This window comes from Solea senegalensis, linkage group LG4 (genome assembly GCF_019176455.1).
Source record: "Solea senegalensis isolate Sse05_10M linkage group LG4, IFAPA_SoseM_1, whole genome shotgun sequence".
Classification (NCBI taxonomy): Eukaryota; Metazoa; Chordata; class Actinopteri; order Pleuronectiformes; family Soleidae; genus Solea; species Solea senegalensis.
Genome location: NC_058024.1, coordinates 19417441 through 19440743, shown reverse-complemented (window position 1 = coordinate 19440743; position 23303 = coordinate 19417441). Strand labels below are relative to the sequence as shown.

The 23303-nt window shown below is 40.1% G+C and overlaps 1 protein-coding gene across 1 annotated transcript; it reads left to right on the top strand.

The window, feature by feature from the left end:
- Positions 1 to 6808: 6808 nt before the first annotated feature.
- st7l (suppression of tumorigenicity 7 like) lies at positions 6809 to 21839 on the top strand. The gene is made up of 15 exons (XM_044024696.1): positions 6809 to 6996; positions 7307 to 7389; positions 9012 to 9171; positions 9278 to 9332; positions 9654 to 9769; positions 9954 to 10032; positions 10195 to 10283; positions 10542 to 10642; positions 10743 to 10857; positions 11372 to 11444; positions 11556 to 11658; positions 18006 to 18156; positions 18893 to 18985; positions 19087 to 19226; positions 20361 to 21839. Exons 1-15 carry the CDS (start codon positions 6828 to 6830, stop codon positions 20454 to 20456), a joined length of 1623 nt encoding a protein of 540 aa, XP_043880631.1. The 5' UTR covers positions 6809 to 6827; the 3' UTR covers positions 20457 to 21839.
- Positions 21840 to 23303: the final 1464 nt, after the last annotated feature.

Here is a 23303-nt window from a genome sequence, read left to right as displayed (position 1 = left end):
CATCAAAATCAAATGACAGTGTTGAAAAAAAAACTGTTGACCATGATGGACAATGAACTCCAACACGGTCAGTCTTAGCATATTATTGTACACAATAAGCTGCTGTTTCTCTACATAACCCAGTGGTAAAATCAAACACAATTTCCAGTACATACAAACAAAAGAAATCACTGATTTAGCATGCCGGCAAATCAAATTTAAAATCTCATTCCTCTTTCTGTTTTATGTGACTTTTGTGAAAATCTTTTGAGCAGAAGTGATCCAGAAGAGCAATAATGTCCAGCACTAATTTAATACCTTATTACCATAAGCCTGGTGCAATGCATGCATAATAAATTGTTGTATCTTTTACACAGCTCAGGCATATGTTTGGGAGACCGGATTCTCTTCAAACTGCACCGCATTTGCATGATAGAATGTGAGAGTTGGATGGATTTGGGGATTATATGAAACACAGCTTCTATTTCCAGTTCATTGTACTAAGGAGAGGTATCACATTTACACAGATGGTGAGGAATTTGGAAATGCACAGCTTCTCTGAATAACAAAAAGTGCACGGGAGAAGAAAAATCACTTCAAAGACACAATCTATAGCTTCTTTTACTCTTGTTTTCTTCTTCTTCTTCTTCTTCTTCTTCCTAGTATTCTGTCTGTTTTTCAAATGGACTGCAGGCCTCCTGCTGCTCAGAGGTAGCTGATCAATGTTGTTAGTCGTTCTTAAGCCACACGATCACACTCTCACAATGTGTTTCACGGGAGGCTCCCAAAGACCCTGCCAGGACAATCATTATCTGTTGTGTGGTCAGAGCGCAGAGGTCAGTCCAGTAAACATATTACTGCACGCTTGAATGGCATCACCTCAATAGTCCACAGCCATCTCACTGTGTTCTGACGACGTCATACTTATATATATAAATATGTTTACAGTGTAAATCTTTATTTCCTTTAGGAAGACAAAGTGTCTGCTTCTTTCACAATTTTCTGTTTTTTCCGATTACATTACAATTTCAAATTACATAACATTATCAAGATTGCGTGAGTGCTTTTCTGTCTCGCTGTCAATCATCTGGTTTGACGGGGAGTCCGACTTTTAAAAGACGTACCACCATCTCATTTTTTATTTTTTTCCAAGATTAAGTCTTCACGCTGCATGTTTTTTTTTTTTTTGAAAGCATTTTGTTTTATATTATTGTACTTAAAGATAGTAATCTTTACTGCGCCACCAGAAAGACTTGAGTGAACATGAAAGATAATCTCTCTCCCTCCTGCTGTCACTTTGATTCTGCTTGTTTCTGAGGTCTGCTTCAGTGTGCCGCCACAAATACCAGTGGCCAGGTAGCGTTGATTTGTAGTGACGTCAGGGACGGCGGAGTAGTCATGTTAATCAGAATCATTTTTTCCAGGTGACACTAACGTCTATCGTTTCACTTTGAAAGGTCAAGCGCGCAGCAGAGGAACGGGCTGGTGGTTTTGATGTGATGTTTTGTTTCTCATCAGTGTCCAACAAACAGCCAGCTGTGCTGAAACTGAAGTTAGCAGTGAGATGTTAAAAGCCTGCGCTTGGATTTATACAGTAAGCTCACCTAATATAACGGTCAGCTTAAGACCTTATTTCTTCATTGTGGGTGTTGGGTGTTATAATGGCAGGCAGGACAGTTACAGTAGCTCAAAAAATGAGAACGACAATTTACTCTAATGGCACCATTAGAATAAATTGTTATTTCTGGAATATAACCATCAATTATTCTTAATCCAAACAATTTGTAAAGATTATTTATTCCAAAGGCCTTTTGAGTCCACTCTTCACAGGCCCGGATTTCATAGTTGATGTCAGTATTTGGTTGTACTGAAAATATCCTCATTAAAAATCTAATGTGATTTAATCTATTGCAACTAATAGTTTGATTATTCTCTGGGGGGGTTTCAGATTATTGAGCCACTGAGTTATATTATCACTTCTTTGTCTACACTGGAAAAACCTGTTGACACTAAACTGTTCTTTTCTTGTCTCCTGTAATGATCACAAATTCTTTCAAGGGGGGAAAAAAAAAACCCTCTCTTCATTTCACTTGGCTCGTCCAGTTTGCTTTATTGCACTTTCATTTCACATCTCTTTACTGCCACATGCTGTGGGGGTGGGAGAGGGTATTTTTTCTTACATCTGTGTTAAATTACTGCCAGTAAAGGCTGTGCACGCCCACCAACATGATCAAATTTCAAATTCTACACAAGGTGTTTCATTAAAGTGTAGCATAGTCACCGAGCAATCATGTAAATAATGTCATCTGAATATTCAAAACTCACTTTCTGCATTCAAAAACTGGCTTTCTCTCCACTGAGACCGAACATGAGACTATTGCACGCGGCGGCAGTGTCTCATTCTTTTGTCTGTGTCACTCTTTTTCATGTTTTATAATTGTATACTTCAAGACCAATCCAAAGCACAAAGCCCTCTAAAATTAGCTCGCCTGTGAGTCATCTTTGAAAGCGCCCCATAAAGGTTACATGATTCTCAACAGCACTAAATGCAATCAAGGCCTGTACTGTGATGGGAGACTTAAACCACAGAGACCCCAGTGCAGTTGTGCTTCTTTCACATGCTTTCACACAACCCTTATAAGACCGTGAGGACTCGTGTTCTTTCAATGAAACTGAAAAGGTTTTAAAATAAACTTTGTAAATCACTGAGTCATTGTACCTGTGCTTTAGTCGTCGTGACGAGAAAAAACAAATGACACGCTTCTTTTAACCATAGTTATGTCAGTTTATTAGTCCATCCTCCAGTTTAATATCTCATTGACTGGTGACACTGTGTCTCACTACAGTTATAGTAGAAACAAAAGCTAACTCACGGGGAGAAACGCAAAGAACAAAAGTGTACATTCACAGTCAGGATCTTACAGGGACAGAGGATGATTCATGTTCAACAGAGCTGGAAAATAACTAATGACTCACGAAAGCCACGTTTGGTGTTTTGCCATCCTCACTAATTTTAGCCACATTTTGTGTAATTTCAGGGCAGTGGTGGTGTTGTGACAGGTGTGTGTTACATCTGCAAACTACTAAACTTAAATTCACCGCCCGACATGGTTACAGTGTCCATGCAAAACAAGAGCAGAAAGCGTAGAAAAAAAAAACGTGATGTCCGAACGATGAGGCAGCGCATGTGTGATTTTAAGTTATTTGTTTATTTATTCATTGTCATAATTGCTGTGTGAATATCGTCATTTGGTCATGACTTGTGCACTGCTGTTCGGGCTGTACTTTTGTTCATGCTTGAATTACAGAGCAGGGCTTTTTTTTATTATTGACGTTTATCTGCTTCCTCAAGACTGACACATAAAACAAATATCCTGCTGAGTTGAGATAATAAGACAGTTTCCAAACAAAAAAAAAGGAAAAAGGAGAAAAATAACACCGCGGAGAAAAAAAAGAATGGGACAAAGCACCTTGACTTATAATGACATCACACACACACACACACAGTATAAACACAAGCAGCACTGAAAATGCACAATTTGCCCTCTCTGTTTCAAGTGTTTATGTCACATAGACTTTCATTTCATCTGTGCTGTTTGCACTTTATTTAACACATTTGTGGACTCACACACACACTGCTGCTGTTCACTCACAGTACCTGCAGGTTTCGTCAGTGCACCGCAACTTTTATTTTATTGTTACTAAAAATAATGTTCTAGCAGCAGAGTGTGTGTGTGTGTGCGTGTGTGTGTGTGCGTGTGTGTGTGTGTGTGTGTGTGAGAGAGAGAGACTGCATGAAGGTAATTCATAGTATGTATTATTCATGTCTGCCTCTTCCATTTATACTTACAGTTGGCTTGAGTTGTACACAATGACAAAAGCTAGTGTACACACAGGCTGCTGCTATTGTACTGTTTGCATTCACTGATAATGACGGTTCATGTTTTTAAGACACAATAAACGTTATTAAAGTACAATTATATCTGTGCATGGGATATTGTATATATAAAAAAGGTAAGATAACGACACATGCATATTCAAGTGAATGTGAAGTTACATGCCATGCTCCTCCCCGGCACAGTGGTTATCAGTCTTTATGGTGGTTGTAAAACGACAACAGAACACGTCCATTTGTCCATTTACAGAGGAAAAGGTTGAGAAGTTAATCTCTATGACTGCCTGTGTGGAGGAAGTCTTTTTTTCTCTTTTTTCTCTGTGGCAACATTGTTTTCAGATGTGGTCAAACGGCATAGTCTCCTGAAAAAACAGAACACACATTTTCTGAAAATGAAGTGTTTTGAGAGAAATGGGTTGTGGAGGGAGAGTCCCTTCATGGAGACAAGTAATATAAACTCACAGAGAGAAAGCAGTGTGGGAGACAAGAACCAGTTTCATAAAGTTTAAAGTTTTCCATCAGGGCAGGGACCACCAGATACAGAGCTGAAAAAGAACGACGAGTCAAAAAGAATGTACTTGTTCAGTGTAATATTGAGAGCAGAGTTTATTACTATAAAAAGTACATTCTATCCAAATCTCCGCTCAGTGTTCATCAATGAAAATGTTTAAAAGTGTTTGTTGTTTGCCTTTTTTTGGCTTGAAAATCCTCTAAACAGTTGTATTTGCGAACAATATGATCAACAGAACAGCTGGCGGCTTCAGTCTGTAAAGCGCAGCATCTTAAGTAATAATGAGAGTGAGAAATGCAGTGCATTTAAGTGAAAATGCTGATTAATTATGTATGATTAGACCACTCTTAAAAGCTTTGGGTGGAGAAAGAAGAAAGGAACTACATAAACAGAACATGAAGTCCAGGATGGCTGGATGGATACCAGATGTGAAACTGCAAATGAACCTTAAGTACACAGGTGACCGCGGAGTGATGAGCGATGTTGCTTCTGCTTGGCTGCAAACTGGCTGACCACAATTGTGTGATTACACAAATGCACATTAAAGTCAACTAAATAAAGGTTTCAATAGGTGTGTAATTATGGTACGCATCTAAATATACAATAAATTGTATTTGACTTCTATTGACATTCAACCAGTAAAGGTGGTGGAGTGTACATAAGATAACAATTATCTCAATGTATTCCTGGAGGGCACATGTATGTTTTATTATAGGATGAGTCACCGAGCAGAGGTCATTTGAAAATATCATTTTAGCTACAAATACATTCAGACACGCAGGTCGTGCTCTACACTCTGGACTCTTTCTACAAACCTGTCTTGCACCTGTCCCTCTCTTCTTCTTCTTCTTCTTCTTCCTCCTCCTCGCTGTCAGAGGCATCATGCATGTTTTCACCTCTAAAGCGATTGTACCTGATTTATATGACAGGCCTTTAACCCTGCGTGAGCTTGTCCAACAGCATCAGACAAAATTCATCCAAGGGCACGTGTGAGGAGGACCAGATCTGGCTCGCTGTCATTCAGTGACTGTAACCTTCAACCAGAACATATTATTCCAGCAAATCATGCTTATTTCTGCACCGTTCTGGAAGTCACTCATGGTGAGACGTGCTGCAGGTTGTGTAACATGTCCCTTTTCTAGCAACCATCACAATAACCTATTTATTTTCAACTAATTAAATGCATCTGTGGGTGTGTATGTAATGTGCAGTTTGAATAAAAGCAGAGTTGAATGATCTGATAAAAAAAGTAAAAATGTAATGTAATCGCTGATGATGAGTTGAGAAACAACAATGAGTGCTGTCTCCACCTGCAGTCAGAGAATGGCACAAGAGAGGAACAGCATTATGGTGTAAGGGCCCCACTTAGTGGTCAGAAATAGTACTGCATGGTGGAGGCCGGATCTGATGATTCACGTCAGATGGAGGACATATTGTGGCAGATTTGAAAATACTGCAATAAGCATTTTAACTCAAACGTATAATCAATATTACTTGAATAATTGAAAGTAATAATCAGTAGTTGTGAGAAAGGTGCAGCCCAATTAAAAAGGACACTAGACATGTATTTGAAGTATCAAAGTACAGCAATTAATAATGGCCTTTTCAAACATAGAACCTATGTCAGTGCTATAGTTGGTAGAGGTGGAATGTATACATTACACACACTATTTAATTTGTAAAATGCACCACAGTCAGAGATGCAAACAAATCTTTTTTTACATTATTGATCAACAGGACAATTATTTATCAATTTATGTCTGATACAAACCTTTTTGATTCTGATTTATATGTTCTGATATTTTTATTTATTTATTTCATATCAAACATGCTGGCATTAGTCATATTCATTTCTTGCTATGCAAATGCATAAGGCCTCCAGGCCACCAGTGGGCCCCAATGCTGCATGTTAAGCCTCATCTGAGCAGAATTAAAATAACATGTCTCATGTGTTTATTAAATCCCTTACATGCCTAAAAAATAAAGTCAAAAATTGTTGGACTGCAGTGTGACAGACAGGTACGATGGAAATTATTGAGCTGCCCATCATTCCCGTTAGTGAGGATATCAAACTATGATGGAGACATTACTAACCCCTTTCTGCCCTACTAGGATTATTCATTTTTGATACCATAATACCATTAAAAAACTAGGGGCCCCCAAACAGCATCTTGCATACCCCCACAAAGCTAGAAACGGCCCTGCATGCAGGTCATTCGCTGTGGTGACGCCAACTGTAGCTGTACATAAATAAAAGAGTGATAGTTGCAAAACGCATATATCATTATTTCACTTAAACAGTGTTCGTGGACAAAAACGAGATCAAAATAATAACTTAGCATTTATATAGCCTCCGGAAAAGAATTCGCTCTCATTGCGCTTTCAAAATAAAGGTCCCTCCGTGGTCACATGACTCTTCTGTTTACAGACATCCGGAGAATCATGGAGGACACCGCTGGCAGTAATCCTCAATCTCTCGGATTTACAGAAAAATTAAAGTCGTGGCTCTCCTGGTCATGGACGTACGTGTGCTTCATTTGGTTCGGCATGGTGCTGATCATGATCTACGTGCTGTGGAGTCCGCTGAAACTGCAGGAGTCTCTTACCTCAGGTGAATGAACGCGGCTGCTAGCTAGCTATTGTTAGCCTCCGGGTGTCTGGCTTTAGCAGGCAGGAAACGGGAGCTGCTGCTAATTTCACAGGACGTTTTCGGAAGATTTGAACGATTCTCCGCTCATAATCAATTTAACGGTTTGTTTTTTAACAGCACTGTTTGTTGGTAAGACGCGATATTTTATTATAATGTACTGTTAGCCGCTGTGGATTTGAGCAGTAGTTATTTTCTGTTGCACTGTGTTGGCAGAGGGAACTAATAACCACTCTGACTGCACTGATGACACTTCACTATTCTGTTCTTTCAGCCTCGGTGTTTTTAAATACACTGACTCCTAAATTCTATGTGGCTCTCACTGGAACCTCCTCTCTCATCTCTGGACTCATCCTTGTAAGTTATCATCTGAATTATGAACTATTACACATCCTGTAAATGTGATAATACCACTCTCCATTTAAATTGTCCTGTATGATAAATGGTCTTTATTTATATATCTCACTTTACACTACACAGTACTGCACACCATACTCACTCACTCATTCATTCATACATGCATCTACACGCAGCACCTTTTCAATCACACACGGGTCAAAATATCAATTTTATTGATATATTGTTGTACTTTCCTCGTGCAGTATGATACACAATACACCTTGATTCACAAATTAAGACACTCTAAAGTAACCAGTCACTGCCAGTGTCACTCGCCTAGTGTCACTACTTGCCCTGCTCAAAAGAATGAGGGGAAACCTGGGCGGGAGTTTACTGCAGGATAATAATCTCTATTAAATAGAGAAATCCTGCACTTTTTACTTTTCACTGACATTTTTTTTTCTGTGAAACAGATATTGTGATGTATCGCTGTATGATTGTCTCTCAATATATTGATTATCACAGAATTGTTGCATCGTGCTATTATTGGTATCGTAAACCATGTATAGCGTATTGTATCGAATAGTGAGGTACCCTGTGATTCCCACCCCTAATGACAATGCTACACTACCCCACACTATACTACACAACTTGACATTCACACTCATTCCCTCACTTACTCATTCATTCATTCATTCATTCATTCATTCATACTGCATCTACATGCAGCACTTTTTCTGTCACACACCCGCGGCACAGGTGTCAACAGCAACTTGGGGTTAATTGTTTTGCTCAGGGACACACTAGCATGTAGTCTAGTAGAACCTGGGATCAAACCCCTGACCTTCCAGATGGAAGACAACTCATTGTACCAATGAACCTCAGCCATTTAGGTAACTGAAGGAGGATAGAGTTCAAAAAAGTGCATTTTGCTTACTCTCCCATCTGTACAGACCTACCCTGACTTTAAAAAAGGCTTACAAATGTCTCGTCTTGGAAACGACTCCATTAAAATTAAGTTTTGCCACTCACTCATTTATAGTCACACTCACACAGTGCATCTACTGTATATGCAGCACTTTTTGTCTATCACCAATCATTCACACTCTGTAGACACAGCTGCCCACAATGACAGGATAGCAGGTGGTGTTGATGCTGCCAAGTGACGCCTTAAAGAGAGACCATGGCTATTGTTCTCCGTCATTCACATTGAGACTGGGTTTGAAGCTATTTCTCTATCAAAAGCAGGGATGAAGAAAACAACACGTTGCTGTCTGTCTGTCTGCTAAAAAAAAGTCCTGTCTGCTACCACAGAAGATGTGTCAATACACATCTTCAAAATTCTGACTTCCTTGCAGGGAATCAGTGATTAGACATTTGGATAAAGTGTAAAGTCTATTAAATGTAAATTAAATATTAGAACGTATTGCAACTAAGAACATCAGTTCCAGCCCTTTGTCTTGTGGTCTTGTTCCAATAGCCATCACTAGGTGATATAAAAACAAGAGAAGAGCTCAAGTTGAATGAATCACATTTATTTGTTATCCATTTAGTCTAAAACTGACTTATGTAGTTTTGAGTTTTATCATGTAACTTGGATAAAATATGCCTCATTGTCCCATTATATGTCCTCGCCACAGATATTTGAGTGGTGGTATTTTCGTAAATATGGGACCTCATTCATCGAACAAGTGTCCGTGAGCCACCTGCGTCCTCTCCTGGGAGGAGTTGAGAGCAGCTCCACAACCGGGCTGTTCTCATCAGTTAATGGAGAGGCGGAACCAAGACCCAGTGTTTCAGGTAAATACATACATTATATATATGTAAACATCATATAAACTATAACAGCAATGCTACTCTCAATATGACATGACTAACACTAATGACAATGTCTTCTCTTTGTTAGAGTGTAAGGTGTGGAGGAATCCTCTCAATCTGTTCAGAGGAGCAGAATACAACAGGTGTGTCTGGGGTTTGGCAACATTGTATATTTGGCTGTATTTCTATAGAGACACTGCTAGACACTGTAGTTGACCAAATTGTCAAAATACAAATAAAATATAATTGTAAACAAGTATAAACTGTATAAAACGGAATAAATAGAACAGAAATATATAGTAAGTAACAGATGAAAGCCAAAGACATAAATTGGAAGCCGATAAGGAGAAGTGGATATTTCACAATGATTTGAATGTAAAGGTAGATGCTGTGTCCTGTGGGTAAGAAAGTTCATTCAGTTTTAAATGATTCAATGTGCTTGAGTTTTGTATTTTACTCTACAGGTACACCTGGGTAACGGGGAAGGAGCCCTTGACGTACTATGATATGAATCTGTCTGCCCAAGACCATCAGACATTCTTTACAGGAGACACACAGCAGTTAAAACCAGAAGATGCTGGTGAGTTTTATCCATTTACATTTGTAATATTGCTTTTTTTTTTTTTTTAAATCATTATAGCATCTTCTCTGTAAATGTTTACACAAAACTGCAGCTGTGGAACTCAGCCGCATATACAAGATGAATATTTGAGAAGTTTATGTTTTCATCTGGAAAAAATCCTGATTTCATCCTCTGGTTGCAGTGATGCAGAAAGCCTGGAGAGAGAGAAATCCTCAAGCCAGGATCAGAGCAGCTTACCAGGCCATAGAAATGAACCATGAGTGAGTCCTACTTGTACACACTTACACATTATCTCCTTAAATAACTGCTGTAATAGCGTCTGCTGTTGGGTAGTTTAAATACGTTAATAGAAGCACGTAACTACCAGTTTATTGGTGCTTTTGATTGCCAACTGTTGTCGTCTGTCTTTGTGAATTGTGTAGATGTGCTGCAGCGTACGTTCTTTTAGCAGAGGAAGAAGCCACCACCATCACAGAAGCCGAACGCCTCTTCAAAAAAGCTTTAACTATTGGTAACGATGGATTTGATTATGTGATATTCACAGTTGGTATTAGCATTACGATAGTTGACTTGTTGTAGAGAAACTATGGTTAAATCCTGCTTGTGCAACTGTCACAGGTAAGTGTTGTTATAACATAACATAACATAACATGACATAAAAGATCCCACTATAGACTGTGTCCTCTTTTTATTTATATTCTCAAAGTTTTCTATTCCCTTTGACTGAAAGGTGTTTTGTTTATATGATATTTTTGCTTGATATTCACAGCTGGAAAAGATATCAACTTACTGGTGTACATTAAACGCAGACTGGCAATGTGTGCACGCAAGCTTGGGCGAATTAAAGAAGCTGTGAAAATGATGAGAGATGTGAGTTTCTGTTAGAAGTTCGAAATTAGAAATAGTGCTGTATCCTCTTGCTTGTCAAACTCCTGCGACTGAGTAACCTTGATGTTTTCTCACCTTACAGTTAATGAAGGAGTTCCCATTACTAGGAATGTTAAATATCCACGAAAACCTCTTGGAGGCATTACTAGAGCTTCAGGCATACGCTGACGTCCAAGCAGTCCTCGCCAAATATGATGGTAAGACTGGACAAAATAAATATTTAATCTTTAATATAACACAATGTGAGTTTGCTGGATGTGCTTTCTTGATTTGCTTTTTTTTAATTGAACAGAATTATTCTTTAGTATGGGTGTAGGCCTAAGCCTTTAATATGAAAACACTGCCAACAGTTTAAAAACGTTCTGCATCCAGACGAGTGTTTTAGCTCAGAATCAGAAGTATTTTTCTTTATTCGTACTCAATCTACTCAATCACAATCTCAAAACATGCATCATGTGACCACTCGGGTTCATCGATAATGTGCGTACCTGTAAACAAAGTAAGCTTTTCATTCACAGATGATCATTCAGTCTCAGATGTTAGTGGCCCAAAAACACCTGGCTAATGTAAACAGTATGCATAGTTTTGCGTTTTTAAAAGAAAATACATTTGAAGCTGTCCTTTTTCTAAGGTTTAAAAAGTTGCATGGCATTGTTTAAAATCAAAATACCTAGATGACGTATGTCCTAATTTCTTCTTCTCTTTTTGTAGACATCAGCTTGCCAAAATCAGCCACTATATGTTACACATCTGCTCTGTTGAAAGCACGGGCTGTGTCAGATAAGTACGTTTCCTTCTGGGTTGCAAAGTTAACATCTGAATGAATGCATTTTATTTACACTTTATGCGATGTGTTTTGGCTTCGGTAACATTTGATGTGTGTGCGTTGCCACAGGTTCTCTCCAGAGGCAGCGTCCAGGCGGGGACTAAGCACAGCCGAGATGAACGCTGTGGAGGCCATACACAGAGCTGTGGAGTTCAATCCACATGTGCCAAAGGTCAGTAATCACACTGTGAAGTGAAGCACATGTTATATTTCCTGCTATGCTGCAAGATGTGTGGAGTAGATGTACCAACTTTTTACAAAATAAATAGTAGTCTGAACACAGCAGGCTCCTGTGACTACCAGACACACAAGGAACAAACGTGTAAAGTAGGCAGACGGATGAATTGTTCATATAGAGCAGCCAGATATGTTATTAACTGGCTCCCCTGCAGGTGTCAGTATACATCATACAGATGTTCAGATTTTTCAGTTGTTGAAACTCTTTTTATATAGTTGTTTCTAATACATGTTTTTTACAGTATGCTGTTATATAGTTCCTTTTAAAAGAAACACAACATGTGAAAACAAAGGTTATGTTGTATTTGCTTTCAACATCCGACTACTACAGGAAATATGCATGCACATTTTAGCGGTAGGTTGAATTTTTACTTAAAGTTTGAACTAAAACTGTAATTATTCAAGGTATATTTGGGCACATTCATGCACAGTGAAATGCAGCAAGCAGAGGCACTTTACTGGATAAATATTCTATTCCTGTTCCCAGGATTAGATGTCACACATACAGTTTTGTCCTAGTTTAGCCTTTGTAGTGAGGTGGTGTTTTAGTGCACTACTTTTAGTGTGTGGTGATGTTTTGTACACATCAGCCAGCTTTTGTGAGGCCCTCATCTTCAATTTTCTCCCTACTGTTCCCTCCATGTCCCACCCAGAGGCAGCCATCCCTTCCCCTCCCCTCTCATCACGTACCCTCATCCTGTTTCGTATCCTCTCCTATTCCATCATTCTCTCTCAGACACTGTATGAGCTGAACAGAGAGTGAGACAACCACTTCTAACTTTGTCAAAATGACCTCTGTGAGTGTGCATACAGTACATACAGGGGTGTGAGAGCCAGTCTATTGCTGCTTGTAGCTGCTTAAACATCTAATACTAAGGCCTGAAAATGGAGTTGTGAGGTTTTGGATGAAATTGTCTTGCGTGGGGAAGGAAGGGATGTTGCTTTCTGTTGTGGTCTGACCCAATGATGATTACACCTGTAACTTAAGCCGGTCAAGGCAAGGTCATTGTTTTTAGATTTGACACTATTGGTGTTATTGGTGATTTGACACTATTGTTGTTATTGGTGATTTGACACTATTGGTGTTATTGGTGATTTGACACTATTGGTGTTATAGGTGATTTGACACTATTGGTGTTATAGGTGATTTGACACTATTGGTGTTGTTTGACACTATTGGTGTTATTGGTGATTTGACACTATTGTTGTTATTGGTGATTTGACACTATTGGTGTTTTTGGTGATTTGACACTATTGGTGTTATTGGTGATTTGACACTATTGTTGTTATAGGTGATTTGACACTATTGGTGTTTTGGTGATTTGACACTATTGGTGTTATTGGTGATTTGACACTATTGGTGTTATAGGTGATTTGACACTGGTGTTATAGGTGATTTGACACTATTGGTGTTATTGGTGATTTGACACTATTGGTGATTTGACACTATTGGTGTTTTTGGTGATTTGACACTATTGATGTTATTGGTGATTTGACACTATTGGTGTTATAAGTAAAGTTGTGGGAAACAGAAAAATTGCTGGTGCCTGTGGCCCTCACAATAATAAAATAGTCATGACCTATCAATTTAATATTTGTTGAAACTTTTACTTGTTCATTACCTGTTGACACACACATCGCTGGTGGTGATGGAGTAGATGGCATTTGTTTTACCAAGCCATCATTCTTGGATTAACCTCTGATACAGTAAGGGAGGCACAATATTATCAGCATTATATTTTCGGCAAAATATCGGTATTTGGCCATATTGGCTTTAAAATGTATTATTGGATATCGGTAAACACTCCTCGATCTTCTCATATGACTATTGACTAAAACACTAGGGAAAAACACACACAATGCCAAAGCACTTCTGATATATAAGACATCAGCCAAAATATTGTGCATCCCTAGGTGCAGCTAATCATATGGGTTATATTTATTGACCGAATGTCTTCTTCTGGATTAGGAAACATTAGACTCTGGTTGTCGTGTGCAGATAGATAGATGGATGATATGCCAGTCTTTATATGTAGTCTATGGTTCTCAGTGGGAAAATGTGAACATACTAATGTTCAGCAGGTGTAGTTTTTTTTTTTTGTACATCATCCTCGTCTCAGTGTTTTCTGTCAGTTAGATGAGTGAATAAACATCATTAGTGACACAATATGTGTGTGTGGGTGTGTTTTCAAGCGTGCCTTATATATTAATATCATGCGTGCAAGGCTGCGTCACATGAGGACATTCAAACTGTGTTCAATGGTGCTATGATATACACAACTTAAGTACACACACACACACATTTCAATCGCACATCTGTTGAAGTGCAAACCATCCTCCTCCCTAATTACCTCTTTCCCTTTACCAACTCTCCACGTTGTTCCCATTTCTTTCCTCTTCCCATTTTGCTCCTTTCACATTTTCCTTTCCTCATCGTCTTCTTGTCCTCCTCTATTTATTCTCCTCTCCGCTACCTCCTCCCTTTTCTCCATCTGTCTGTCCCTTCCAGTCAGCGTCCCCACCAGCCAGTGGTTAAGTGATTGACGGTGCCCGGGTAGCTGATCAAATGTTCCTGCTACCTGAATCTGCTTCACATTTGCATTTGCTCTGGTCCTCACGGCCTCGTTGTGGAGCAGTCATGGCGAACCCGTCGCCATCCACTTTGCCAGTTTACGCCACTTTAAAAGGCAGTTTCTCATCTCACCTCATTCTGGTTGACATGTTCTCGTCGAGATTGCCTGTCAAGACCCAGAAGCGTGGGCCTTGTCTTAGTTTACCTCTGAAATTGGCTTTTTGGTTTGTGAATTCTGACAGAGCAGCAGTCCCGGGTTTGTTGTGAATTAAGATGAATGAGGTTTGATTCAAGGCATAGTTACAATTTGCCTCATCCCAGCCCACTTTCGTCAGTTGAGGTAGCAGTAGCTGGTTGCAGCAACTCCTGACTACACAATTCCTAAACCCAGTACCTAGTTGTCTTTATGTTCCCTCACTGTCAATCTGAGGGTTTGTCCAACTCTTACAGAGCTGATGTCTTTGTTGCCGGTGCGTCCCAATGTGAGAGGCGAAGTTCCGCAGATTAGAATCAGGAGGCCCATTATGAGTTATGCTCTGGGCTTATGACTGCCCAGGGTTAAAAGGAGAACACATGAAACTCAATCCCTTCATCAAAGAGGCGAGAGGGAGCAGAGAAGCAGACTAAAGAGCGAGAGAGGGAGGGAGACAAGCGCAGGAGACTGAAGTGTCACCATTTCTAATGCCATGGCATGCAAAGGAAGGACAGCTGAGCAGCACGTCTCTCTAAATGGTTAATCTTAACACACAGAGGACCCAGACCTGCATGAGTGTCCTCTCATTATCAGCAACTGACTCCTGGAGGAAGAGTTTAACTGTGAAATATCCACGTTTACCAATAGAAAAAAAAAAAGTGTCTGCTCTGTGCATGTCCTACCATATTGAAATGTAAAATTAAGGAATATACATTTCCGTTGTTATTTTGCTCTTAAGGACTGTGATGGTTTCTTCTTGAGTTCGGCCTGAAAAGGCCGTTGAGGAAAGTGGAAGATGGAAAAAGATTTTTGTGGAGAATAAAAGACGACTGGTAGTTGAGTGTCTCTGCTGGAACAGAGAGAGCTGGGCTTTAAGTGAGTCAGACAGGAGAAGTGAGCTTCTGCTTGTCTCTCGCCGCCGAGTATCGTAATGTCTACAGGTTAGGATGGAAAGAGAAGAGAATAGAGGAAGATGGAGGCAGATCTGTCTGCTGGTATTGTATGAGGAGGAGTCTCTCACCTCTTACCTGTGGTTGTTGGCTTTATAGGGCCTTTACTAGGGATGCAATGATGTGACATTCTGGCATTATTGCAATGCCTTATATCAAAATTTGTTTGTTTTATAGCTTTTACATTAAGAAATAATTTTATACAGAGTAACTGGATTGTTTTCTTTCAGCCGTTTACACTATGAGTAATCAAAGATAGTGTAATGATAGTAAATGTATACAACTTTATGAAATAACCTTTAATACTTTCTACTTTAGGACTTTTTAGTCACTTATGCAACTACCACTATTTTAAAAGTGTGTATTTTATTAATTCATCTTATTTGCTGATAGACCTATGATGGTCTGGCCATAAGGCAGAATATATGAATATAGCATTTCATGGCTTACACCAGACATTATGCAAAATTCATTACCACGTGTACAAAGTGTCGTCTGTGTCGGGTGATTTTTTTTTCTTTGTTGTTGTTACAGTCTTGCTTCCCTCAGAGTTCCACTTTAAGACGTGTAGATAGAGGGGGAGAGGAAGACGCTGAGCACTGGCAGACTGGTGGTGAAGCAGGTTTGTTAGAGGTGAAGAGAACGAGATGGATCACCTGTCAGTGTCGGTAGCAGTAACAGACATTTTAGGTAAAAAAGAGGATGAGCAGTTTGCAGAGCATGGGCAGCTGTGTGATCATGGGGTGAGACTGGAGACAAGAGGACAAGGCAGGGGGAGATGGGTGAAGCAGCATGGTCTGGCTGGCTGGCTGAGCCTGTGACCATGGAAAGGATTAGACAGGATTAGCTCTGGGGTAACCTTCCCAAAGTGTCATTCTGAGATCCAGAGCGCTGTGATGCCGGCCGCCTGGGAATCCAGCCCAGGGGGGCCCCAGCCCTGCGCGTGGGTTTTGTTACACGTGGACTCCTAACCACCCTGGGCACCACAGATGTAGATCACACAGTGACAAGTTCATCAAAGTCACCGTGCATCTAGTAATCGTGATCCTCTGCCAAAGTAAGGCCTTCTTAAGAATACTGTCATGATAATGTTAAAAAAAAACAAAGCACAGTATTCTCACAACGTTATTTCAGAATGCCTTGTTTGTGTGGCCCTGCTCTATACATTTTACATCTGAGATGTGGGCCAGCACAGTAACACACACTCTAACACAGTAGGGAATGAGAGGAGGGGTGAGGGGTGAGTCAGGGATGTTACACATTCATGGAATGAGTGTACTACACTGTAACAATAACACACACAGGGCTTTGGAAAGCTTTTCCCTCCCACCTTGAACAATTGCAAAATAAGACTCTCAACAAATACCTCGCGTGGAAAAAAGGGTTTTCAGTCCTCGGGGAGTGAGCCAGAGGGAATTGCACAATCATATGATCGAGTTGAGTCAAGTGTTGATGGAGGAGGAAGTAGAAAAAATGTGAATGAAACCATTAAAGCAGCTTGAAGTGATTTGTGACCCCAAGGGAAAGGCCTTTTTTTCTTAAAACCCAAACGTACACCAATGCAATTTAGGCTCATGTCTCAATAAATTGTACTTTCACTGACAAATAAACGGGCTTCCTTTTCCCTGCCACTTTTCAAACGCACGGGGATTTCAATATTCACTGACGGTTTGTTTAACAGATCGCTTGTGTGTAACCTGAGGCGGGGAAAGGCCGTGTGATGCATAATGAGATAGAGGAGGATGTGCAACAAGTGTTCAAACATGCGTCTTACCATGATGCAAAGACATGCAACACGTGCTGTGTTTGTGTACCGTCTGTCATTAAATGGTGGAAATGTCGTTCCTCTACGTGTTGGTTGAACGGGAGGTTTGACACACTCGTGCATTTACATTTCTATTCTGCACAAACACTGGCTAACGGAGACATTAGGCTGCTTTGGTTCCAATTTAGCGTGCACATGCTTTAGTGGGGACCAAGGCAGTTGAGCGTCGCTTCTCTATGTGTTTGCGGAACAGGACGTTTGATGCTGGTTTCTTTACGTTGGTATTCTTTACGAGCGCTGACAAACGCCGACGTTCACCTGCTTTGGTCCACACTAACTCGTGTACCTGTGTATGTGTACGGCTCCTCCCAGCAGGGCAGGGAATGTAGTTTAAAACACTTAGCAAACTTCAGATTTAGCATGGGGGTTAGTGACATGTTTTCCTGTGGGGGTGACAAAGTCAGAAGAATGACTTTTCATTTCTTTATTCTCTATTAGATGTGTGGTCCATAAATATTTAAGAAGAACTGATTAACAGTTATTTATTGGTCAATCTTTTGTCAAAATAGTAGCAGATTGATTTTATAGTCAATTACTTGTCAATTATGAATATGGTAATGTATTATTTCTTGCAGTTACATCCTTAATTTGACACATAATGCTTGTGTGTTTGACTTCCTTCCTTCCTTCCTGCTGTTCTTTCTTCATTGTTGTGGTTTACAGTTGTACCAGTCTCCTCTCCTCTGCTCTGCGCACACATCCAGGTTTTGAGTGCATCTGTCTTTTCTTTTCCTCTCGTCAGTACTTATTAGAGATGAAGAGTTTGATCCTGCCTCCAGAGCACATCCTGAAGAGAGGTGACAGCGAGGCAGTGGCATACGCTTTCTTTCACCTGCAGCACTGGAAGAGGGCAGAGGGAGCGTTAAACCTATTACACTGCACCTGGGAGGGCAGTGAGTATTATTTCTGTCTCTATTCTTCACCACTGTTTTCTTAATTGTAAGAAATATATTTATGGCAGATGGTTATGTTTTAAAGTAACTCTTTGAAATCACCTTTGTTCTGTTCTTATATAGTGTGTTCTTGTTCTGTTTACTGTTTTAATGCAGTAAGTTGACCTTGAGTGTCGTGAAACGCGCCCATAAATAAAATCCATTCTTATTAGTTTAATTATTTCTCTCACTTTATTGTAACCTGTCCAGAAATTATGGAAAAAACAGCTTCTTCATGTTAAAGTGTCAAGTATTAAGTATAGAGCTGCAACTATGATTATTTTCAGAATTGATTCATCTATCGATTATTTTCTCGATTAATCGTTTGGTCCATAAAATATCAGAAAACCTTAAAAAATGTTGATCAGTCTTTGTCAAACCTGGACATGATGATGTTCTCAAATGTTTTGTTTTGTCCACCAACCAAAATGATTGACTTTTTAATGATTTATTTGTTATCCAGAGCAAAGAAATTAAGAAAATATTCATATTTAAGAAGCTTAAACAATCGGAAATCTTCTTTTAATCATGAAAAAAAGCTCCAAACCGATTAATCAATTATCGAAATTGTTTGAAAAATTTATTAAAATGGTTAAACCTGTGTTTTTGTGCTACTGTTTGATGTCGACAAATATCTGCTTTACTGTTTGCACAGTGCTGTACATGACGTCACATCTGCTCCTTTGTCTGTTTGCAGCCTTCCGGATAATTCCTTACCCTCTGGAGAAGGGTCACCTGTTTTACCCTTACCCAGGATGCACAGAAACCGCAGATAGGGAACTACTGCCCTGTAAATACCCTGGCCGTGTATCCATTGCTGTTTGTAAATGTGTCTTGTCACAATTAAAACCACCTCACTTTGTCTGTCTCTTTCTCTTTCTCTCGCTGCAGCTTTTCACGAGGTGTCCGTGTACCCGAAAAAAGAGCTTCCCTTCTTCATCCTCTTCACAGCAGGCCTTTGCTCCTTCACTGCCATACTGGCCATGCTCACACATCAGTTCCCCGAGCTCATGGGTGTCTTTGCCAAAGCAGTAAGTACTGTAACTAAACCTGTCATCTTATTATTTGGTGTTTATATAGAAACCGGTTTTCCATGATTCCATGATTAACATGCATGTTGTTTGTGAACTCAGTCTTTTAACCTCTTAAGCCTGTCAAGGTCAACATTTCCCGCGAAAACAATCTCTGGGTCAAACGTATTCTATCATTGACAGCACCTTTTCATCATTATGTAACAAATAACCTTTAAAAGTTTAGAATCTAAAATGCTAATGTGCTGTGTGAAAACCACCTTTTGTCTTTTTTGATCATTCTGTTTTAATAGATCCCGCAAAAATAAAACTTGCAGGGAACATGTCATGCTCTTCTTTTTGTTTTGAGTAAAAAAAGAAACAGCAGGGCAGAGTCTGGTCTATATAACAGGTAATGGAGTGTGTTAGGAACAAAGAGGTCATCAAAAAAAAGAAAGAAAGAAAGAAAAGAAAATCTCTCTCTCGGAAAGAAAATCCAAGCAAGACGTGGCAGGAGTAGTGCTTGTGGTCGTCTGCTTTTACTTTATTTATGGACACCACACATGTATGGACGGCGACTATGTTTCATATATTAAATAGGATTAGGGAACGCTTGATTTGCTCCGGTCTGGCCGGGATGATATGTCCACTTTTAAAACTATTAAAGTGTCAAGTGCATCAAGCAACACGTCCGGTCGTTTCAGTGAGAGACCATATAGTCATATTTTAAAGGACATCTTACTCTTGCTGGCGAAACCTAAATCACTAACATGTGCATGAAAAAAATCTTTTATTATGCACACGGCGTACGGCATTATATGTCGCAGATCTTAATCTAACTTGACTTAATTTGCTGTTAATCACGAACACATGAGTGATGAAGATGTTGAAGTTGTATGTGTGGACGTCCTCATCTCCTCATCTCTCCATTTCTTGTGTTTCTAACGCTGCATCTTTCTTGTTTCCATGAAGGACAATAGGACTATAATAGAAACCTTTTTTCCGTTTCTTTCAGTTCTTTTTACTGTAGGCTTTGAGACTGAACTCGTGAACTTGGTACCTTTTTGTGGATGTCGCGTTAAGTGTTTTTCTTTCTTTTTCTATAAGAGGTTTTCCTGGCACACGAAGGCTCATTCTGCTTTTTCTCCCTCGCAGTTCTTCAGCACACTCTTTGCACCCCTGGGTTTTTTCGCGGACAAGATGGAAAGCTTCATGCCGTCCAGTTTTTGGCACCAGCTGACTCGGATCTGACCCCGACTCGCAGTCACACACACACACACACACACACACACACACACACACACACACACACACACATACACACACCAATACCACTCCAAACCCTCAGACAAAAAGTGTTTGCTCTCCTGTCTTCAGCATTACTGTCCACTTGCTGCGCTGTTACTGATTATGTTGGCTGAGGTTGTATCAACATGGCAATACCACTCTTAAGATGCTCTCCCTCACTTGTCCCAGCAGCCCGACTTTTTCCAAGAACACATTTAAATGGGATCATTTGTTACAGGGCGATCCAAAACAAATTTTGCATTCCACACAACCTCTTATCGCTGAATTCGGCGCATTCAGAGCGCTGTCCGAGGCACTCGTCTATTTATTTACAGTATGAAGTGAAATCGTGACTAAACGAGAAATGTTTTATGGTCGGGACGGGAACTTGTACCATCCAGCTGGGCATTTAAAAGTCAGCGAGAGCTCCTAAAACCAGAGCTCTGATTTACAGCCTTGGAGTGGCTGCAGTGTATACAACACCTCCACAGTTTAACAGTTGTTACCATGGCATGACACCTCAGCACTATATCACTGGGGCAACCTCCAGCCCTGCAACGTCCAAATGTGTGCGGGATCAGCACTGGTCACTGTAAAGGCCTCTCGTGGCATCACTTCTTTTTTTTTTATTATAACCCGGACTGTTGCAGGTCAACTACCACACAGAAATGACAGCCAGTGTAACATACCTGCAGTGAGACATCCTAAAGAGGCTGCATCACAGTTTTTAAGGTTTGAAACTTTCATTCTCACAAGCTCTTTTTATGCCCCCGAGTAGCATTTAGTGACGGCGAATCAAATCAAAACAGGCAAAAAGTAATTTTTTTTTTCCGTTTGTACAAAAAAGGTCTTTGTCTGTATTCCAGAAATGAATTGGTGGCTTCACTACATCCATATTCTCCACCACAGTTCATTATTTATCTCTCTAATGAAGATGTTACCTGGTAGTTTTTACGTGGTCGGCGGCTACGGTCATGTACAGCAAATGCCTCGGGGAGAAATATGAGCAACATCTTTTCACACCAGACACAAAAATGTGATAATGGAAGTGCCTTTTACACCACATCGCACTAATCACAACCGAGCAACGTACCTGCAACACCGATTTCAAGTTTCCAAAAAAAAAAAAAAAAAGAGCAAGGCAACTCTATTCGATTTTAATGAATCCAATTTGAAAAAAAAACAAAAAAAAAGTGCTCCATATTTGACTTTACCGTCAAAAAAGCCGGGTAAACGTGAAATGTGTGCGTACATGCTGAAGACGGGAGAATGATTGAGTAACTGTTACTACCCTCAAATGAGTTCTAAAGTGAAACTCACAATAAATGACTCTGTTAGTGCAAATCACACGTGTGACAATTTCTTTGGTTTTGTGCTTGAGATCAAACACGTTATTGTTTCACAGGCGCTTCGTTTCAGTCGCACTCTCCTGTACGGAAGAGTATTAGGAGCCACATGTAAAACAAAAATAATAATTGAAAGAAAGACAAATAATTAAACCACACAACTTTTTTCATAGATTTCTGACTTTTTGTTCTCCAATTTGTTTTACATGTGGCCCCAATACTCTTGCGTACACCTGTAGGACAAATGGCATAAAGAAAATGCAAGAATCTGTTTTTTCCAGGCATGTATGGACAGGTGATGGCTCAAGAGAACCATTTTCAACATAAATCAAAAGATATAAATACTGTACTTGTGTGAGGTGAGCGTCATCTCATCTTTTGAAATCACCTCTGCATTGATATGGAGACGGTGTCTTGTTCAAGGGCAAACTCCTCCCTCTGCCATTGTGCTATTGCTGCTCCTGGACTATATAAAGCTGAGAGCCATCATGCCCATCATTATGATTATACCTCTCTCCGACAGCACCAGCAGATGGTTTACTTGGCACGTTCCCAATGAACCACTAGTGCCATAATCATACTCCGTACACTCGAGCTTAAGTGGCGAGCGGCGGTAATGAAAATCGCTGCTGGAGTACGGCTGACAGGTGCTCGAGTGTTTGATCTCGGTGTTGGAGCAGCTTTTCGTGCAGCGTGTTGAGACTTGTGTTGGGTAGCGGGGGCTTCAAAGTCAGTGGGAAAAGAGAGAACTATACAGAAAACAGAGGGGTGGAGACAGGGTGTATACGAGTGGTATTGTTTCTCCCTTATGTGATAAGAAATTAGATGTTAGAGACGGTTTGTATCCAGTAAGAAAAAAAGAACAGTTGCTGAGGATTTAATGTTCCCTTGTGTGCCAGGTGATTCTAGTTATCCCTGAAACAAAAGGCCCTCCTATCCCTGGTACTTAAGCTGCTTGTTTCAGCCCGAGCCACGAATGGCAAGGGCCGAAAACGGCTCCTGGCACGTATCTGTGCAAGGAACATATTGTTATCCTTCAGATAAACATTATTATTATTATTATTCCGGTCATTTTTGACACAAGAGACGGTGTGTGAGGACGCGAGGGCCCTATCATGACTGTGTCCTAGTTTCTTTTCTTTTTCTGTTCCTGCCTCTCTCTCTATGTTATAACGCCTTCCTGGAGAAGCATGAATACTTATGCTATGGGATAATGGGATAACAATGGGGATTTGTTGTTTTTTTTGTTTCTTGGCTGTAAGGCTGCTGTTAGTTTTGGCGAATGGTTTCGTGTTTGCACAGAATCCTTTCACACTGTGTCTGTGTGGACGTAGATCTTATGATAATCCCTGTTTGGTGTAATTCATGACACAAATCTCCGTGATTCGCTCTGTCGTTGCACTTACTGACGACTCTGGAGTGACATTTGATAAGAAGTCCTGTCTTTTTGTCGTTCCACAATGTG

Coding starts and splice junctions, on each gene's coding strand:
- st7l (XM_044024696.1), top strand. CDS start 6,828: ATGGAGGACACCGCTGGCAGTAATCCTCAATCTCTCGGATTTACAGAA. Junction 6,997..7,306: donor GCAGGAGTCTCTTACCTCAG/GTGAATGAACGC, acceptor CTGTTCTTTCAG/CCTCGGTGTTTTTAAATACA. Junction 10,858..11,371: donor AGTCCTCGCCAAATATGATG/GTAAGACTGGAC, acceptor CTCTTTTTGTAG/ACATCAGCTTGCCAAAATCA.